Here is a 14560-nt window from a genome sequence, read left to right as displayed (position 1 = left end):
TTATGCATTTTTTAACCTGGATCAAAGGCAGAAATGGAGACTACTGAGCAAGAGTCCGAGGTGCTTTCCTGTTGACATTTCCTGCCTTCTTGTAGAAACGGGTGCTGTAGTGGGGATTTATTGTTGCTAAAATAAACATACTTAACAGCAAGATGCTGTAGTCCTATCACTTCATATTTAGTGATTGTAGATTTATAACGGCCTTCTTGTGAGCTTTAAGAAACAGCAAAGCTCTCAGAGAAAAACCACTCTCAGATAAAGGAAGGAGACTGAAGCCATGCTGGCTCTCTCTTGTTTATATCAAAAGAAGGTTCTTCCTGGCAGTAAGGTGACATTGTATTAAATTACTATTGGCAATCACAAACTTCTGACCTTTAATTTTTCTCCTGAGAAGGTACCCATAGATATTTAAAGGAAAGAATGAGCTAATAGCATGCAGGAGTGAGATGATGTGGTTAATACAGCCTGTTCAGAAGCTCCTTCCAGGAGAGTTTCAATGCTTTCGTCATTCAATTAGAACTGGACAGAGTTCCTGAAGTGGTGTAGTGAACACACCTTTTCTGGTTCTTCTGGTGACAGGCAGAATCTGAAAAAAAGTGTTATCCTACCTCCTATGAAAAACATTTTCAATCAAAAACCTTCACATTGATTTGTTGGTGAACTCCAGTCTGATAAATGGGCATGGGCTGAATGATGAAAGATTGGCTCTCCAAAACATTATGATACATTATCCAAGACCTTATCTCCTAGACTTTGAGAGAGAATGACTAGTGCAATGGCCCCTGTTGTATTAGCAGGGTTCCTTATGACTCTGGAGAACAGATGGACAGGCAGGTTAATTAGGCTATGCATTGATAAATAATCTCTTCTAAATTTGTCACTCTGTATTTTTTCACCTCTATTAGTAAAGTAGGACTAAGTAGATATCAGTGGTGGCTGTAAGAATAAATATTTAATGGCGTGATTATTGGGGTGTCCTGTGCAGCACCAGGAGTTGGACTTCAATGGTTCTTGCAGGTCCCTTCCAGCTCAGGATTTTCTGTGATTCAAAAGTCCTGAGCAACCTGGTCTATTCTTGAAGCTGTCCCTATCTAGAGCAGAACGTTGGACTAGACACCTCAGGATGTCATCCTGAACAATTCCTTGATCCTATCTGAGCAAACATATTGTGATACTTCACTAGAAGACTCTCACAGTGTCTTGAATAGGTCTTCCTGGGGAATGGCTTGCACTTGGTGTCTGGCACAAATGACAGGAAAGGTCAGAACAGTTATCCATTCACCTGTCAGATGGAAATCTTCATAGATGTTCAAGGGCATCAAAGTTCAGATCCCATTCCACTCCACTGAATTGGAGAACTGAGGGGTTCCTGTAAACCGATATATTCAAAGTCAGGCAGCCAGGGTGGAGCTGGTATCAACATGAATGGACAATTACAATGTAAATGTTTTTCATGTTGTGCCTTTGATTGCCTACCTTCCATACACAAGGGGCTGACTTTTTTCCAAGGACGTTACATACACTCAGCTGCCCCTGAAATGTGTGATACCTCTGGACTTCAACATCTCTAAGATGAAGGTTCACCTTTCTCATGTTTTCATCTGCATTAGAGGATAATGAAAATTCACATTTCATGCATAAGTTCTCCTCCCACTCCCTTCCATCTTCCCTGAGGGCATAACAGAGTAGTGCCAGAGATAATGTAAATCAGATAACTTAAACTCTCCCATCCAAAGTTTGAATCATAACACAGCCATCTCTCAAAAAATTATTTCATATTATTATAATGCAGATCTTAGAGATTTTTATAGTGAATCTTTTTTTGGGACAAGATTCTCCTCTGCTGAAGAGTGTTTTATTAATGTCCTTTGTATAGTTTTTAAAAAGTTATATTCCCTCCTGCACTTCTAGGCTCTGTTACTTTGTTTTCACCATCTATTTAATTTCTATGCAAGGAGTAATAATTTCCTGAAGATATCTTCTTTAAACATCTCTTCTTTTTGGTAAACTTCACCTCTTAATTCAGTGGGAATCTACTCTTTCCACAGATCTGTTGTTCAGAGGTGTCTGTAATCCAAAAAGATATCCAGGTTACCTGGATTGAAAATACATATTTATGGTAGATTCCAAGGAATTACTTTCCTTTTCTTTCTCTTTTTTTCACAGTATTCCTTTTTGTGCATCTTTCAACCTCGCTGAAAGATGCACACCATTGTATTTCTAAAGGCCTTTATCCATTCTTCAGCATCTCTTGACTTGGATTGTCCCTCCTTTTTCAGCTGTAGACATACCTGGTCCACATGGTGCAGATTCAGAGCTAAATTTCATCCCAGGTTTAGGAGTTTAAGCCCCTTTTGGGGAGAACTACCTCAAATTAAACATTGGGTAAGAGCTAGGAAGGGGAGAAGCACAAAAGTAGAATTAGTCCATAAACCAAAGCATGTAGGTATGTGTATTTATAGAAACATATGGTGGCTGAATGTTGATAAAATAGTGTCATGAAACTGGCAGATAAGGCAATTTTTGATATTCCAGCAGCAGCACAAGTTTGTTAAACAGTGTTCAACCTATACTTCCTTGTGAAAAATTGCCCTGAATACAATTACTGTAATGCATCCAATCAATGTGGCTGAAAATATTTAGGAAGGAGAAATTAATTTTCTTTTTCTTTTAATGTTCTTGTAATTTATAATCAGTTTCTTTTTACTCAGCCAACTTCTCACTTTGATGAGCAGATCCATGTAAATGTCAACAAAGGAGCAGGAAAACTCCTGAAAAGTTCTTTGAGGGACGTAAGAAAAACCTCAGGATGTACAATTTAAGTTGTGGAAACTGAAAGTTTTTTCAGAAAATATCAGTCCTGAAAATGTCACTTGAGGTGCTCTAGCCCATGGTAGCAAGTACTGCTTTGCTCAGTTCTAATCAAATGCTGAGGTTATGTCATTTCTGTGGCTTAGGGCAGGTTCAGATATGTTTTGAACTTGATTATAACACCTCAGAGGAGGTGCTCTAAGCACTTTTTTTTCACAAATTTATGTTTGGATGTCTTGGTTAGTGCATCAGACATGCTTTTCTAACCAGAACCTATTTCTTTAACAGACTTCCTTTCAAGTCTTTCCAGAAATATCTTCATGTCTCTGCCTATTTATTTCAGATTTTGTTGTTGCTTGTTTTAGGGAACTGACTGTGGCCAGACCTTCTTGGGGCTGTTAAAGCAATATTTAAGGTCTGGATTGACTGCTTAAAATCTAGATTTCATATATACATTTGAGGGAAACATCATATACTGTAGCATCCAATGCACTGTTTGTGATCTGAGTCTTGAGGAAAAAGGCTTTTTGAGAATTTAGGAAGTGTGGGTTAGAGGGAGGAAAAAAATGTTTTGCCAGCAGAGATAGACTTTCTGGAACAGCAAGATAATGAGACAACCTTGTGGAAGATTTACAAATGGTGGTTCATAAGAGTTGGAAGACCTCACCAGGGGACGAACCTGTCTGTGCAAAGATGACAGATCAGTTAAGGCATGATTGTAGCCAACATCTTGTTTTCTATGGAGTCTGAAAGAGTTGAGGTTTTTCAGAAGACACCTTCTAGCACCTTCTAGTCCCTGAAGCCAGCCTACAAGAGAGCTGGAGAGGGACTTTTTACAAGAGCACGTAGTGACAGCAACAAGGGGGAACAGCTTCAGACTGAAGGAGAGTAGGTTTGGATTAGGTATGAGGAAAAAATTCTTTAATGTGAGGATGGTCAGGCACTGGAACAGGTTGCACAGAGAAGCTGTGGCTGCCCCAGCACTGGAAGTGTTCGAGACCAGGTTGGATGGGGTTGGAGCAACCTGGTCTAATGGAAGGTGTCCCTGCCCAAGGGGGAGTGGGAATAAGATTTTATTTAAGGTCCTTTCCCACCCAAACCATTCTATGATTCTGAGTAACTACCCTGTGTATTTTTACTAGTTGATGCAGTTTCTTTAAGGCTGTTATTTTCATTCTTTCAGAAATCACAGCACCTACCCTTTGGATTAAGCACTTGGTCATCAAAGATTCCAAAATGAACAGCTCCAATATAAGGAATTCAGGTAACGTTCAGTCTAAAAAAATAATTTTAACTAGTCAGTAGCTCTTCACCATCTGATCCTGTTTCATTCTTTCTTTATGGTAGCTATCAAGCCGCTAGGGGCACTTGCAACCCAGGCTATAAAGTAATTTCAGATAAAGTCCTTTTTTGTGCCCAAAGGGCCATAATCAATGTGTGATAAAGGATGTTTGATTCCACAAACCATAACTGGGGAATCTCTTAATTTCTTAATCTGTTAATTCATTCATGTTTGCTGTTCAGCATGGATATATGAACTGATGCATTTGGCTGAAAGATCTGGGCTGTGGTTTTGGTCTAAGCAGTTGCAAAAAATAGAAAAGGGGCTTCTTTTCTAGTGAATTCAAGATTCTTCTCTGTAGGTGATATTTTTTGATAGAGAAATGAGTGGATTGCTTCACAATTAAAAGTGGTTTAATTATGTGTGGGCCTAAGAAAACGTTGAGATTGTTTTGTGGGTAGTAGAGTGGATGGGGGGGAGACCAACGCCTAAAAAACAGCAAAGAAGAGATAATGAACATGAGTGGAAAAGGGGAAGCAGGAAGACAGGAAGTCTGGATGTAAAACTTGAGATTGGAGATGCAGGTGAAATGGTGGAGTGGAGTCATTGAAATGAGAAGAAACCAGAGAATCTGAAGAGGAAGATTAGGGATTCTTAGTAAGAATGGTTTGTGTCTGATATTTTAACTGAGGTGAGAGAAATGAAGAAATTGAAGGGAGTAAAAGAGAACAAAATTGCTTTAAGAAGCCATGGGTTTACTTTAAGATTTGAATAGGAGATTCTGCTGTTACATGTATTTTATTAAACATATATGCCTAGAATGGCTGCTGGAATACTTCCAGTCACCTGAACAGATGAATTTTGGTATCTTGAAGTGCCTCATCATCTGGTATTTCTGGATTAGCTAGAGAGTATTCATGACAGTTCCTTTAACCTTCCTCTGCCACTTCCAAGCTGCAGGGTGCAATCAGTGCTAGGCTGGGGGAAACCCTCTTGCTGCAGAATGAAGAGCTCTTGGCAGGAGAACGGCCAGCATTGCCCAGCCCACAGTTTTTGCAAGTCTCTTGAGCTTCAGCTCCCAGCTGTTTTTGTAGCAGGGTCTGTGTAGGATCTGCCATGGGAGTCATCCAGAAGTTTCTGATGATGTGTGAGTATCAGCATCCTTTTTTAAGGATGTCTTTCAGGGAAAAGCAAATGCAGCTTCTGTTTTTTGTCAGCTGCTGGGACAACCAGCAACTGACAGTACAATTGAAGGTGACAGTGTAATATTAAAATACTTTGTAAAGGGTCTTGCCTATCTTGGAGACCAACTTTCCTTATAATACAGCAAACCTCATAGCTGTAATGGGAAGAAGAGTGAGTGCTAAGAGGTTGCAAAGGGACTTGGGAGAAGGAGGGTCTGTCTTCCAACCATTCTTGGCCTGACAGAGCCAAAGCAGGCTGGCTTTCATGTTGTAAAGGCAATCACTTTGATTGTTTAGTCAGGAAGCTGCCTGATGTGAACTGGAATTCTGTCTGCAGAAGCGTTCTTTGTGTGAGTTTACTTTTGTCCCCTTTTTTCAATTGTTTCTGATGTCAATTCTGTTACTCAAATAAAATTATTGTGAGTGCATGCTACAATTGAAAAATAAATGATCTTGTGGAAAATTCAAGAGCTGTGTAAGAGGTGGTTTATAAAGCAAGCTAAAAGGAGACATGTGGTTCATCTGACTCAGCCTTACTGATTGCTCTGATGCTCACTTGCTGTAGGGTCTCGTTAAAAGACTGGGTTGCCAACTTTTATCCCCAAATTTCCCCATTGGGCCATAAAAATGCACAGCCATTTCAGTTTCTCACAAATTAAGGAATGCTGCCTAGAGCTATGGTTTAGGTGTTATATAGTGTGGGCTACTTCAGCCTTTTTCTTTCAAACAGCAAAGCCTAGTCACCTTGTTTGATATCTTTCATTCTTTTCATCCCTTGTAATATATGTTAAAGGCAATGTGCAGTAGATGGGATCAAACTGCAGAAAACTAGGGGAGATAATTATAATTTAGAATCATGTTTCTTCAAGTGTCTTCGAGTCTGTCTTGGCTATAAATGATGAAACAGCTGTCATGAGATGGGCATGCAAAACTGGGAGATGTTTTTAATTGCCTTTGGCCCAACTTGAAATGCTAAAGCTTTGCACATTTCCATTTTTTAAATTTATTTTTAAAGGGTTAAGATAAGTTTTGCTAGCACAAGATTTGGATTCTTCTGTTTGTTGTTGCCTCAGCTGTATTGTCTATCCAAGTTTACAGTCTTGGAGCAGATATAGCCTGGTACGCTTTTGCAGCAGTTTAATGGGATCACTGAAACTGGAAATGAGAAAAGAGAAAAGACCTAGGAGGTCATCTAATCTACTGCCTTAGGGCTAGTGAATGTTTGTACTGTAAGGAGAGCAGCATTTTCTACTGTACCATAAATGCCTTAGATAATAAAGATTTTATTTCTTCCCAAAGGAAGCTGCTCTGCTCTCTGCTTTCAATCTCAGATTTTTTTTCTTTTTGTAATATCCAGCCTAACTCTTCTTTTACTTCCTATTCCTTGGAGTTTGTATAGTGAAACACTTAGCTGTGATCTCTCTTGTGGTGATTATATGGCCATGTCCTTTTCAAAGACACTGCTGTCAGAGGATGTGTGCTGTTCTCTAATCAGCACTGACACTGGACATCTTGGAAAGCAAGCACCATTGCTACGTCAACCATGAGGAGAATTTCAGAATTGCTATATGGAGTCAAATAGACTCTTTAATTTGCTGTCATTGTCTCTGGTCAATGTTAGGTGAGCCACCCACCAGGCAGCTGAGCATTGCAGAGCTGGTGGCACCCCATGTAATATATGCTGCCTGTATCCTGTAAGAGCTGCATTTGAAATCTGAGCATTCTATCTTCTGTTTAGTGTTGACAAACAGAAGAGGTTCTTCTGAAACTGATCTCTCTTTTTTTGGAGCACTTACATTTTGTTTGGCATGTGTAAATCCTAATTAAGCTAGGGATCAGGAAAAGCAGAATGACTCTAGCCTGGTGATTAGAGCACTTGACTGAGAATCTGTATGTCTCCAGGCATTTTGCCAGTGAGTTTTTCTGTGCTCAGTAAAAGAGCAATGCTAGGAGGGATTGCTAGTGCTGTCGCCCCAGCCCACTCTAAAGAATTAAATGTCATCCTTTTCTCAGTAGGGTGAGATGCAGGTTCAAACCTTCTCAGCCAGAGGAACTAAAATATGAACATCTGGACTGTTGCACAGCAGAAAAGTTGTTTTTCTACACTTAAAAACTACATTTTCTGTCTGTCTGTGAATCCTGCAAGTTGCATTTTTTCTTTTTCGGGCAAGTAAAAGGGCTAGATCAACGCAATATTGTTGTGGCAAGATAACAAAAATATTTTTTGCTGCTTCTCCCCTTTCCCAGACATGCACATCCACATGTGCATGCACATGGATACCTTAAGCTAACTAAGACAGTTACCTAGCACTGCTCTCTGTGATGTGTATTTTTAACACTGCCAGAGCAGGAGGTGATTCAGGTGGGGTTCTTGCAATGGCTGTGCTCTAATCAGCATGGCTTGCAACTGTCTTTTCATTCTACTTTCATTGTTTCAGCCTCCTCCCCTCACCCCCAACCTATTTCAGCCTGCAGTGGTACAAGTGATTATTTTTTCTTACGTTCTTAATCTAGGGAAGCATTTGATAATGTTTTCCACTTCCAAAAAATCTGATGGCTGCTTATTTAGGAGCACCCCCTCTCCACTGAGGAATCCAGGGATTTTCCTCACTTCCAGAGTTGGGTTATCTCCAAATTCATTTGTGCTACTTAGTGATTTGGTTTTAGTTAGCAAGAGTTTCCAGCCTGAATCCAGCTTACCGTGACAACCTTTAAGAAAACCACAGAATGATGTAATGAGCCCCTGCATGGAAAAATAAACAGCTCTGGAGAAACCAGCAGTAGCAGCCTCAAGTAAATATTCTTCAGTCACTGGGGTTTTGAAAATGACGTTATTTGAAAGGAAGAATGAGTAATATATTAAGGTTAGCAGCTGAAGACAGGTTTGTGTGTGCTGTGCCTAGTTTAGGGAAAAAAAAAAAAAAGAAAAGACCCATAGCTGTTTGTTTCAAAATCTTGCTTGGTGAATGGGGACCAATTCCACGTGACCTATTCTGTTCAGCTCTGGCACCCAGGCATCGTGCTGGCATCTCATGATCCAATGATAGAGCTTTCTCCTCTCAGGAGCTCTTAGTGGGCAGAGTATAACTGAATGAACTTTGAAAACAAGAATGGTGGTAGTCACATTTCTTTTTCTTAATTGAATGAACTTGAAGCCCGAACTTTAGGGCTTTTCAAAGGAAACATCTTGAAAACTTCACACCTGTATATATTCCCCCATCCGCCTGAAAGGGAGTCTTAATTCTTGGGTGCAGTTTGTCTCCAGAGATCTGCACCATGAAATGGGATGTGATTATTTCAAGTGTTATAACCAGGACCTGAGTTCTTTGGTTTGCCTGTGTTCCTTAAGGGGTCTTTTTTCCCACTTGCAGAAAAAAAAAAAAAAAAGAAAACACCCATGACACCACCAAAAACATTCTCTCTAGTAGTCAATTAGGAAGTGACACCATTTTCCTGCATGCCTTTCTTATTGATCAGGGCTAGTAATTGCCCCAAAGGTTAATGAATTCATAGCTATGTTGTCTTATCCATATGGAGGCTTTCTGCAATCTCGTACATTAAAAAGGAGTCTGCTGGAGACTATATTGAGAATCAGTGTAGTTCTTCTTGATCAGGTGAGATGAACATATAATGAAACAGAGCTTGAAAAGGAAGCTCTTTTCAAGTTTCAGTGGGATACCCCAAAAATAGCCAAGGTTAGACAAGAGTTTAATGAATTATTAGGACTTTCCTTGTCAGAAGTGAGGATAAACACAAATAGCTTGAATGCCTATATTATTTTTCAGAGTGGGGAGACCTTGCACCTATGTGTTGAATGTACAGTTATCTGGAGTTGGAGCAAATTTCTTCATTGGAAATGTGGAACACTGCAGAGAACAGGGAGCCAGAGGAAGATTTAGATGAGGTTCTTGAAAAGCAAAACAATGTTATTAATGTGGGTAATTCCACACCTGGCATTCTCCTGTCTTCTCAGCCTTATTCCTTAGGTGTCTTGTCCTGCTCTTGGTTCCCAGCACTTTCCACCTTGTTATTTAAAGACATAAGACCATGGACTTCTGCTTCTTCTACTTTTTTCCTATTTTCCGCTATTACTAACCTAGTTGTGTTAGTTTGAAACTGGCTGTCCCTCTCTCAGTGCCAGTTCTGTTAATGTTACTGTCCAAATGTCTAATACAGGATTGTAGGCTCTTCCCCAAGATCTAAGGCTGGTTAGTGTCAGGATACTGAGAAAAGGAGATAGCTCTCACTTTGTCAGGAAAGTAGGTTGGTTTTTACAGGGCTGTAGTCAAGAATAATTGTGCTTTAGGGACATCTGGATAAGATGTTATGATGGCATTTGAATTGGAAAATTTTGGTGCCTATGGATGACATTCTAATGCTGACTGCAGTCCTCCTTGGTAAACATTTTTGTGCTTCTGTCTCCTCTGGGCATAACACCTGGGATTAGTTAAAGAATTTCACCCTAGCTGAAGAGGAAAAAAGTGTCATTGGTGGTGTCAAGAATGAGAGTTCATGAGAGGGAACCAGTGTGTCAGAAAGCTTTTGTGTTTTCTACTGTCCTCTATTAATGTATCCTCCTTGCTGTTCTTTTCCTGCATCTTGAGCCAGTACCTCCCAACACAGTGCTCCTCTAACCTGTCAAAACTATTGGGCTGAAAGTCTGTGACATTTTGTCCCATCTGCCACAACTGTTTATCTTCAGTCCTTTGTATTATTCCTCCCAGCCCTTCTTTTTGTGAGGATTTGTTTTGAATTAATTTTAGTTTACATTCTGGCTTGATATCAAATAAAGCAATTTCAAGAGAAGCTCCTGTTGAGTATGAAATGAAAACTTACTAATTCCATTACATTTTCACAACAAATATATATGCTCTTATTTGCTTAGTTCCTGCTTCCTTGCAAGCCAAAATGTGATGTTTCTTCCTTACTTACTATCCCTCCCTTCCCTCTGGCTGCATCTGTGGTGCAGGCATCCTTTCCTGTCTTGGCAGCTGCTTGGGAGGCCTCTGTCTCTTCGTCCCTTCTGGAAGTTCTGAGAAGGATGATATGTGTGATGCCCAAGGGTGATTCTCCCACGGTCTCTGTGTGACAGGTGTGTGTGGTGAAGAAGGGAATATGTAGGAGAGAGCAGAAGCAGGGGGAATGGAAGAATCTAGGACCAGGACCCTTCCCAGACAGCCAGCAAACAAAGTCATAAATAACATGCCATTGGGGACCAGTTAATCTGCTCTATGAAAAGGTGCAAAGTATACAAGTGGGGAAAATAACATTGTATAATAATCGGCATGCAACCGTAGGTGTTAAACCATATGCAGCTAGGCAAATAAATGAAGCTCCCCCTGAGAGCTGGGCGATAAATCATTCCCAAAGAATTCAGTCACTCCCCGCTCCTTATGCCCCAAAGAAAGAAAACAAATTACTTTAGATGTGGAGTCATAACTACTACTCTGCAGCTGCCAGTTAAGGCAAGTGGACAAGGAGCAGTAAGAGAAGGGGCAAAGATATAAGAGGCTGGGATAAGAGGGGAAATAGAAAACAACTCTGCATTTAAATCCAGCGGGGATTTGGTGGGGAAGGGAAAGGAAATAAGCTCCAGCACCAGGCATTACCTGGACATACAGGGACAAACTGAGAGTGGTCAGTTTTGTGGAGTTTATTTTGCTTTTTAGGCAAAAGCCAGTTCAGATTGAAGGGGCTGCATTGATTTGCTGAAGTAATTCCTTAGCAGCACAGTGCTCCTTACTGTTTGTAATAGCAGCATTCAGCACAGGCTCATCCGTGGATCTGCACTTCAGACATCCATTTGAATGTTGATGCCTGCAGAAAGGCTGCACATACTGACTCACCTTCCTGCCTCTCTTGACATGTTCCTCTCAAATTCACCACATTTCTGAGGTACCATAATTAAGGAGGAGCTGTTTCAAGGTAACTGTCATTCCTAGCCCATAGATAATCTCTGGAAAAGGCTTAGACCTAGGTGGGCTTATCTTGAAACCAAAAGCCCTGGTGGGGCTCACAAGTGATTTGCAAAGAGACAAGTGAAAGAAAAAACGGGTTCAAAACACAGGTCAGTGTATCCCTATGAGCATCTGCTGCCACACTCCCAGAGTTGTCCAAGAAGGCCATGAATATTGCCTAGTACAGCATAAGGCTGTGAAGGAGAAGAGCTGCATTCCAGAGCTTTAGAAAACCCTACTCATCCATGGGGGTGTCTGTTGGACATCCAGCTCATGACACTGATGGAGTGGGAGCAGTTTCTCTGTCCCATGGCTGATGTCTGAGTCCTGTGTCACCCCATTGACCTTCCAGAGCCCGGATATTCTGCGCAGAGACAGCTGAATCTACGTCAATATCCAAAAGTGAGTGCTAGCTTCCTGTCAGAGGCAATTCCCTCTGCCTCCTTGTAAAATGCAAAATATTACAGGAACAAGCTGATCTGTCACTACATGAAAAGGCTCATCACACTATAAACCTGCCTCTCTTGCCCTCAGTGCCTCATCAGTAGTAGCATTAAATACAATGTTGCTGTAGATAGGAAAGAGCAGTCTGAACCACTTTTTATCTGCCGGTGACAGTTTTCAAAGACTTTCTGTTTGGTGTCCTATAATTGCAGAGTAACAATACTGTAAAAAAAGTGTGCTTGTATACTCTAGCTAGAAGAGGTAGGCAAGTTCCCCAATAATTGCTGTACTAGTTGTTCCAAGAACTATTAAAAACAGGTGTGGAAGTGAAAAAAGTTTCCCAATAATGCTAAGGCTCCAGTGGAAACACCTATTTTTTTTTATTGAACAGAATTCCTCAGTGTGGAAAGAGTGCAGTGAAAAAGGAGTATAGGGAAGATGAATGTGTTCAGAGACAGGTGGCTTATGTCAAAGCTAGGTATGCCACAAGCTCACAGTGCTTAGAAACTATGTGAAATGGAAAAGAGGCATTAGGGAAGAAAAAACACAGACTGTGTAGCTTTGTCTCAAAATGACAAGGGCTGTGTCTAAGGTTGAAAGATTTTTTTTGCTGCTGAGGAACCATCCTGATGTAAAGAAGTGAAGAGGCTGCATTTTGATGCCAGACTTTGTCTGGTCAGGCTGTGGAAGCTGTTGTCGTTGTGAAGGCACTGCACAGACACAGCTGTCATAAAGGATACGGAGGCCAGGTGCATTAGAGGGGATCAGACCCCAAAATCTGGAAACTTAAACCAGATCAAATATCTTCAAGATTTTAGTCTGTGTTAGCAAAGAGGTTGCCTCAATCACTGAGGATCTGCTGGAGCTTCTCAGCCTGTGTGAGGAGAGCAAAGAAGTCCTGAAGACATTCGTGTGGCTTTTTTCCTCCCTGTTTTAAACCAGGGTCATATCCAATTAATAGCAGCTCTGACACACGTAACCTGTTCCTAATGTGGCAATAGAGCTCCCACTGCCTCTTCCAATTAGTGAACAGTTAACCACCAGGGCTTTTTTATATCAAACTTAAATCTCATTTCTCCAAGTAAACTGTCTGCTACGTGAACTACGCATGGGGAAAGAAAAGAAAGTATCTATGGCTATCTTTTTTTTTTTTTTTTTAATAGAACAGCTTTTATGTCTCAGAAGACTGAATGTCATCCCTAGACTAAACAAATTGAATTCTTTTAGCCTTTTCTCATAGATCAAGTTTCGTAGACCTTTGCCTGTTCCCCTTGCTCTCTCATGCCCTTTTGCCAAACAGTGCTCCTCAGTCCCTCAAAGGGCACTGCCCAGTGCTTCTACACGGGGCTGATTGAAAGGATCACCAGGATTTAGTGCCTGTTCCTTATGTGAAGCCCCTGCCATTACATTCCACAGCCGGACGTACCTGTTTTGATTTTTTTGTTGTTGTTGTTTGCAATGTCATGAAGTTGCAGACTTTTTTTGTGGTCTACCTAAGCTGCTGAACATTTTTTCCAAGTCTCGTTGTCTCGCCAGTAATTTCCTGCCCATGCGCTGGATTTCTCCTTGCTGGTTGTTATGGTAAGTTGTGATTACACTGATTTAAAACCATTTATCAGTGTGACTTTGAATTCTTTCCTGAAGTTCAGTCTGTAAATTGGATGCTCTGTTCCATTGGCCAGAGTGATCATTTAATTTGATACAAGTCCCCTGGTAGCTTTCAAAATAGAGAACTTTTGAGACCTCTTGTCTTGGAGAGCATCTTTTTCTTAACCTGCTGTGTTAGGTAACTATCTATAGTTACCTAACTAATACCTACTACAGTTACCAATAGTAATTGTATGTAGCTTGCATTTTCCTCATTTGGTTACAAGAATGACACAACTTAAAATATGCTCTAGTGAACCAGAATTTATTCAGAGCTGTAATGCATTGTATATGAACATGGAAATATTTGCAGTTTTTTTCCAGGATGATGTAGCACTGCCATAAAACAGCATTGTTCTTTTTCTGCCATCCTTCAGCTAGTCAGGCTGTAGCTCTAGGAGGGCTAGTACTGTGTGACTGCTTGTGAGATGGGATGATATAAAGAGTCCAAGGCCTGCCTGAAAGGCAGTTCAGTTGGAATTGCAAGGACAGGTAGCTTTCAACTGACAGCTTTCAAGATTTGCAGATGTGGCTCTTTATTCCTATGTGGGTTGGGGACTCTGTGGAGCACACTCTTCTTAGCTGGGCAGGATGCAATGCCCACAGGTTCTGCAAAATGAGCATAAGTTGTGCATCAGAAAATCCCTCACTAAGTTTGCTCTAATCCGTGAGATGGTGCTTCCTTCAGCCAGTCCTCCTTATTTCAAGCTAGAGGGTAGATACTGAATAGGCTTCTCATAATTTAACACTGGTAGGAATGCAGTGCAGCCTTATCTCTTAGAGCAGAAGGAAAATGGCAGGGGAAGCATGTGTTCCTGGATAGCTGAAGTTTAATGAGCCACTTGGAATAATGCATTTTTGAAAATTATAACCCACCTGTTAAACCTTTGCATTGTACTTGTTCAGCACTGGAACATGTACTAACATCTGCTTCCTCTGTAGCCTATGCCTTGAGAAATGAAATTGAGTGAGTACCAAGGTAAAGCAAAGACTGCTCAACTGGTACAGTATGGGAACACCTGCAAGGTTTGTTTTTCTTTTTACCTTCACATTAGCCAGAAAACTCTGGAGGGACCACGATCCCAGACTGAGCAGGGTGGAGTGGGTATCAGTGCTGATGACTAACAGAGGTGTGGAGAGATTTATGCTATCCCCATGAGCCATATTTGCTCAGCTGTTATTGTGCTCCCAGTAAACACAGAAGGGGTTGTTTCTCTCCCTCCACCCACAGCCCT

At 40.9% G+C, this 14560-nt stretch overlaps 1 protein-coding gene across 5 annotated transcripts in view; it reads left to right on the top strand.

Annotated features, from left to right (window-relative positions):
• The window catches only part of SMOC1 (SPARC related modular calcium binding 1), a 128881-nt gene that overhangs the window by 82188 nt on the left and 32133 nt on the right, over positions 1 to 14560 (top strand). For all 5 annotated transcript variants that reach the window (XM_014869209.2, XM_088167077.1, XM_088167076.1 and 2 more), the window contains exon 7: positions 3995 to 4075. In XM_014869209.2, coding sequence (XP_014724695.2) covers positions 3995 to 4075 — 81 coding nt within the window. The remainder of the gene's footprint in view (positions 1 to 3994; positions 4076 to 14560) is intronic.

The sequence above is a fragment of the Sturnus vulgaris genome, chromosome 6 (genome assembly GCF_052056855.1).
Source record: "Sturnus vulgaris isolate bStuVul1 chromosome 6, bStuVul1.hap1, whole genome shotgun sequence".
NCBI lineage: Eukaryota > Metazoa > Chordata > Aves > Passeriformes > Sturnidae > Sturnus > Sturnus vulgaris.
The sequence above is the reverse complement of the archived record's forward strand: the minus strand, read 5'-3'. Positions and strand labels throughout refer to the sequence as shown.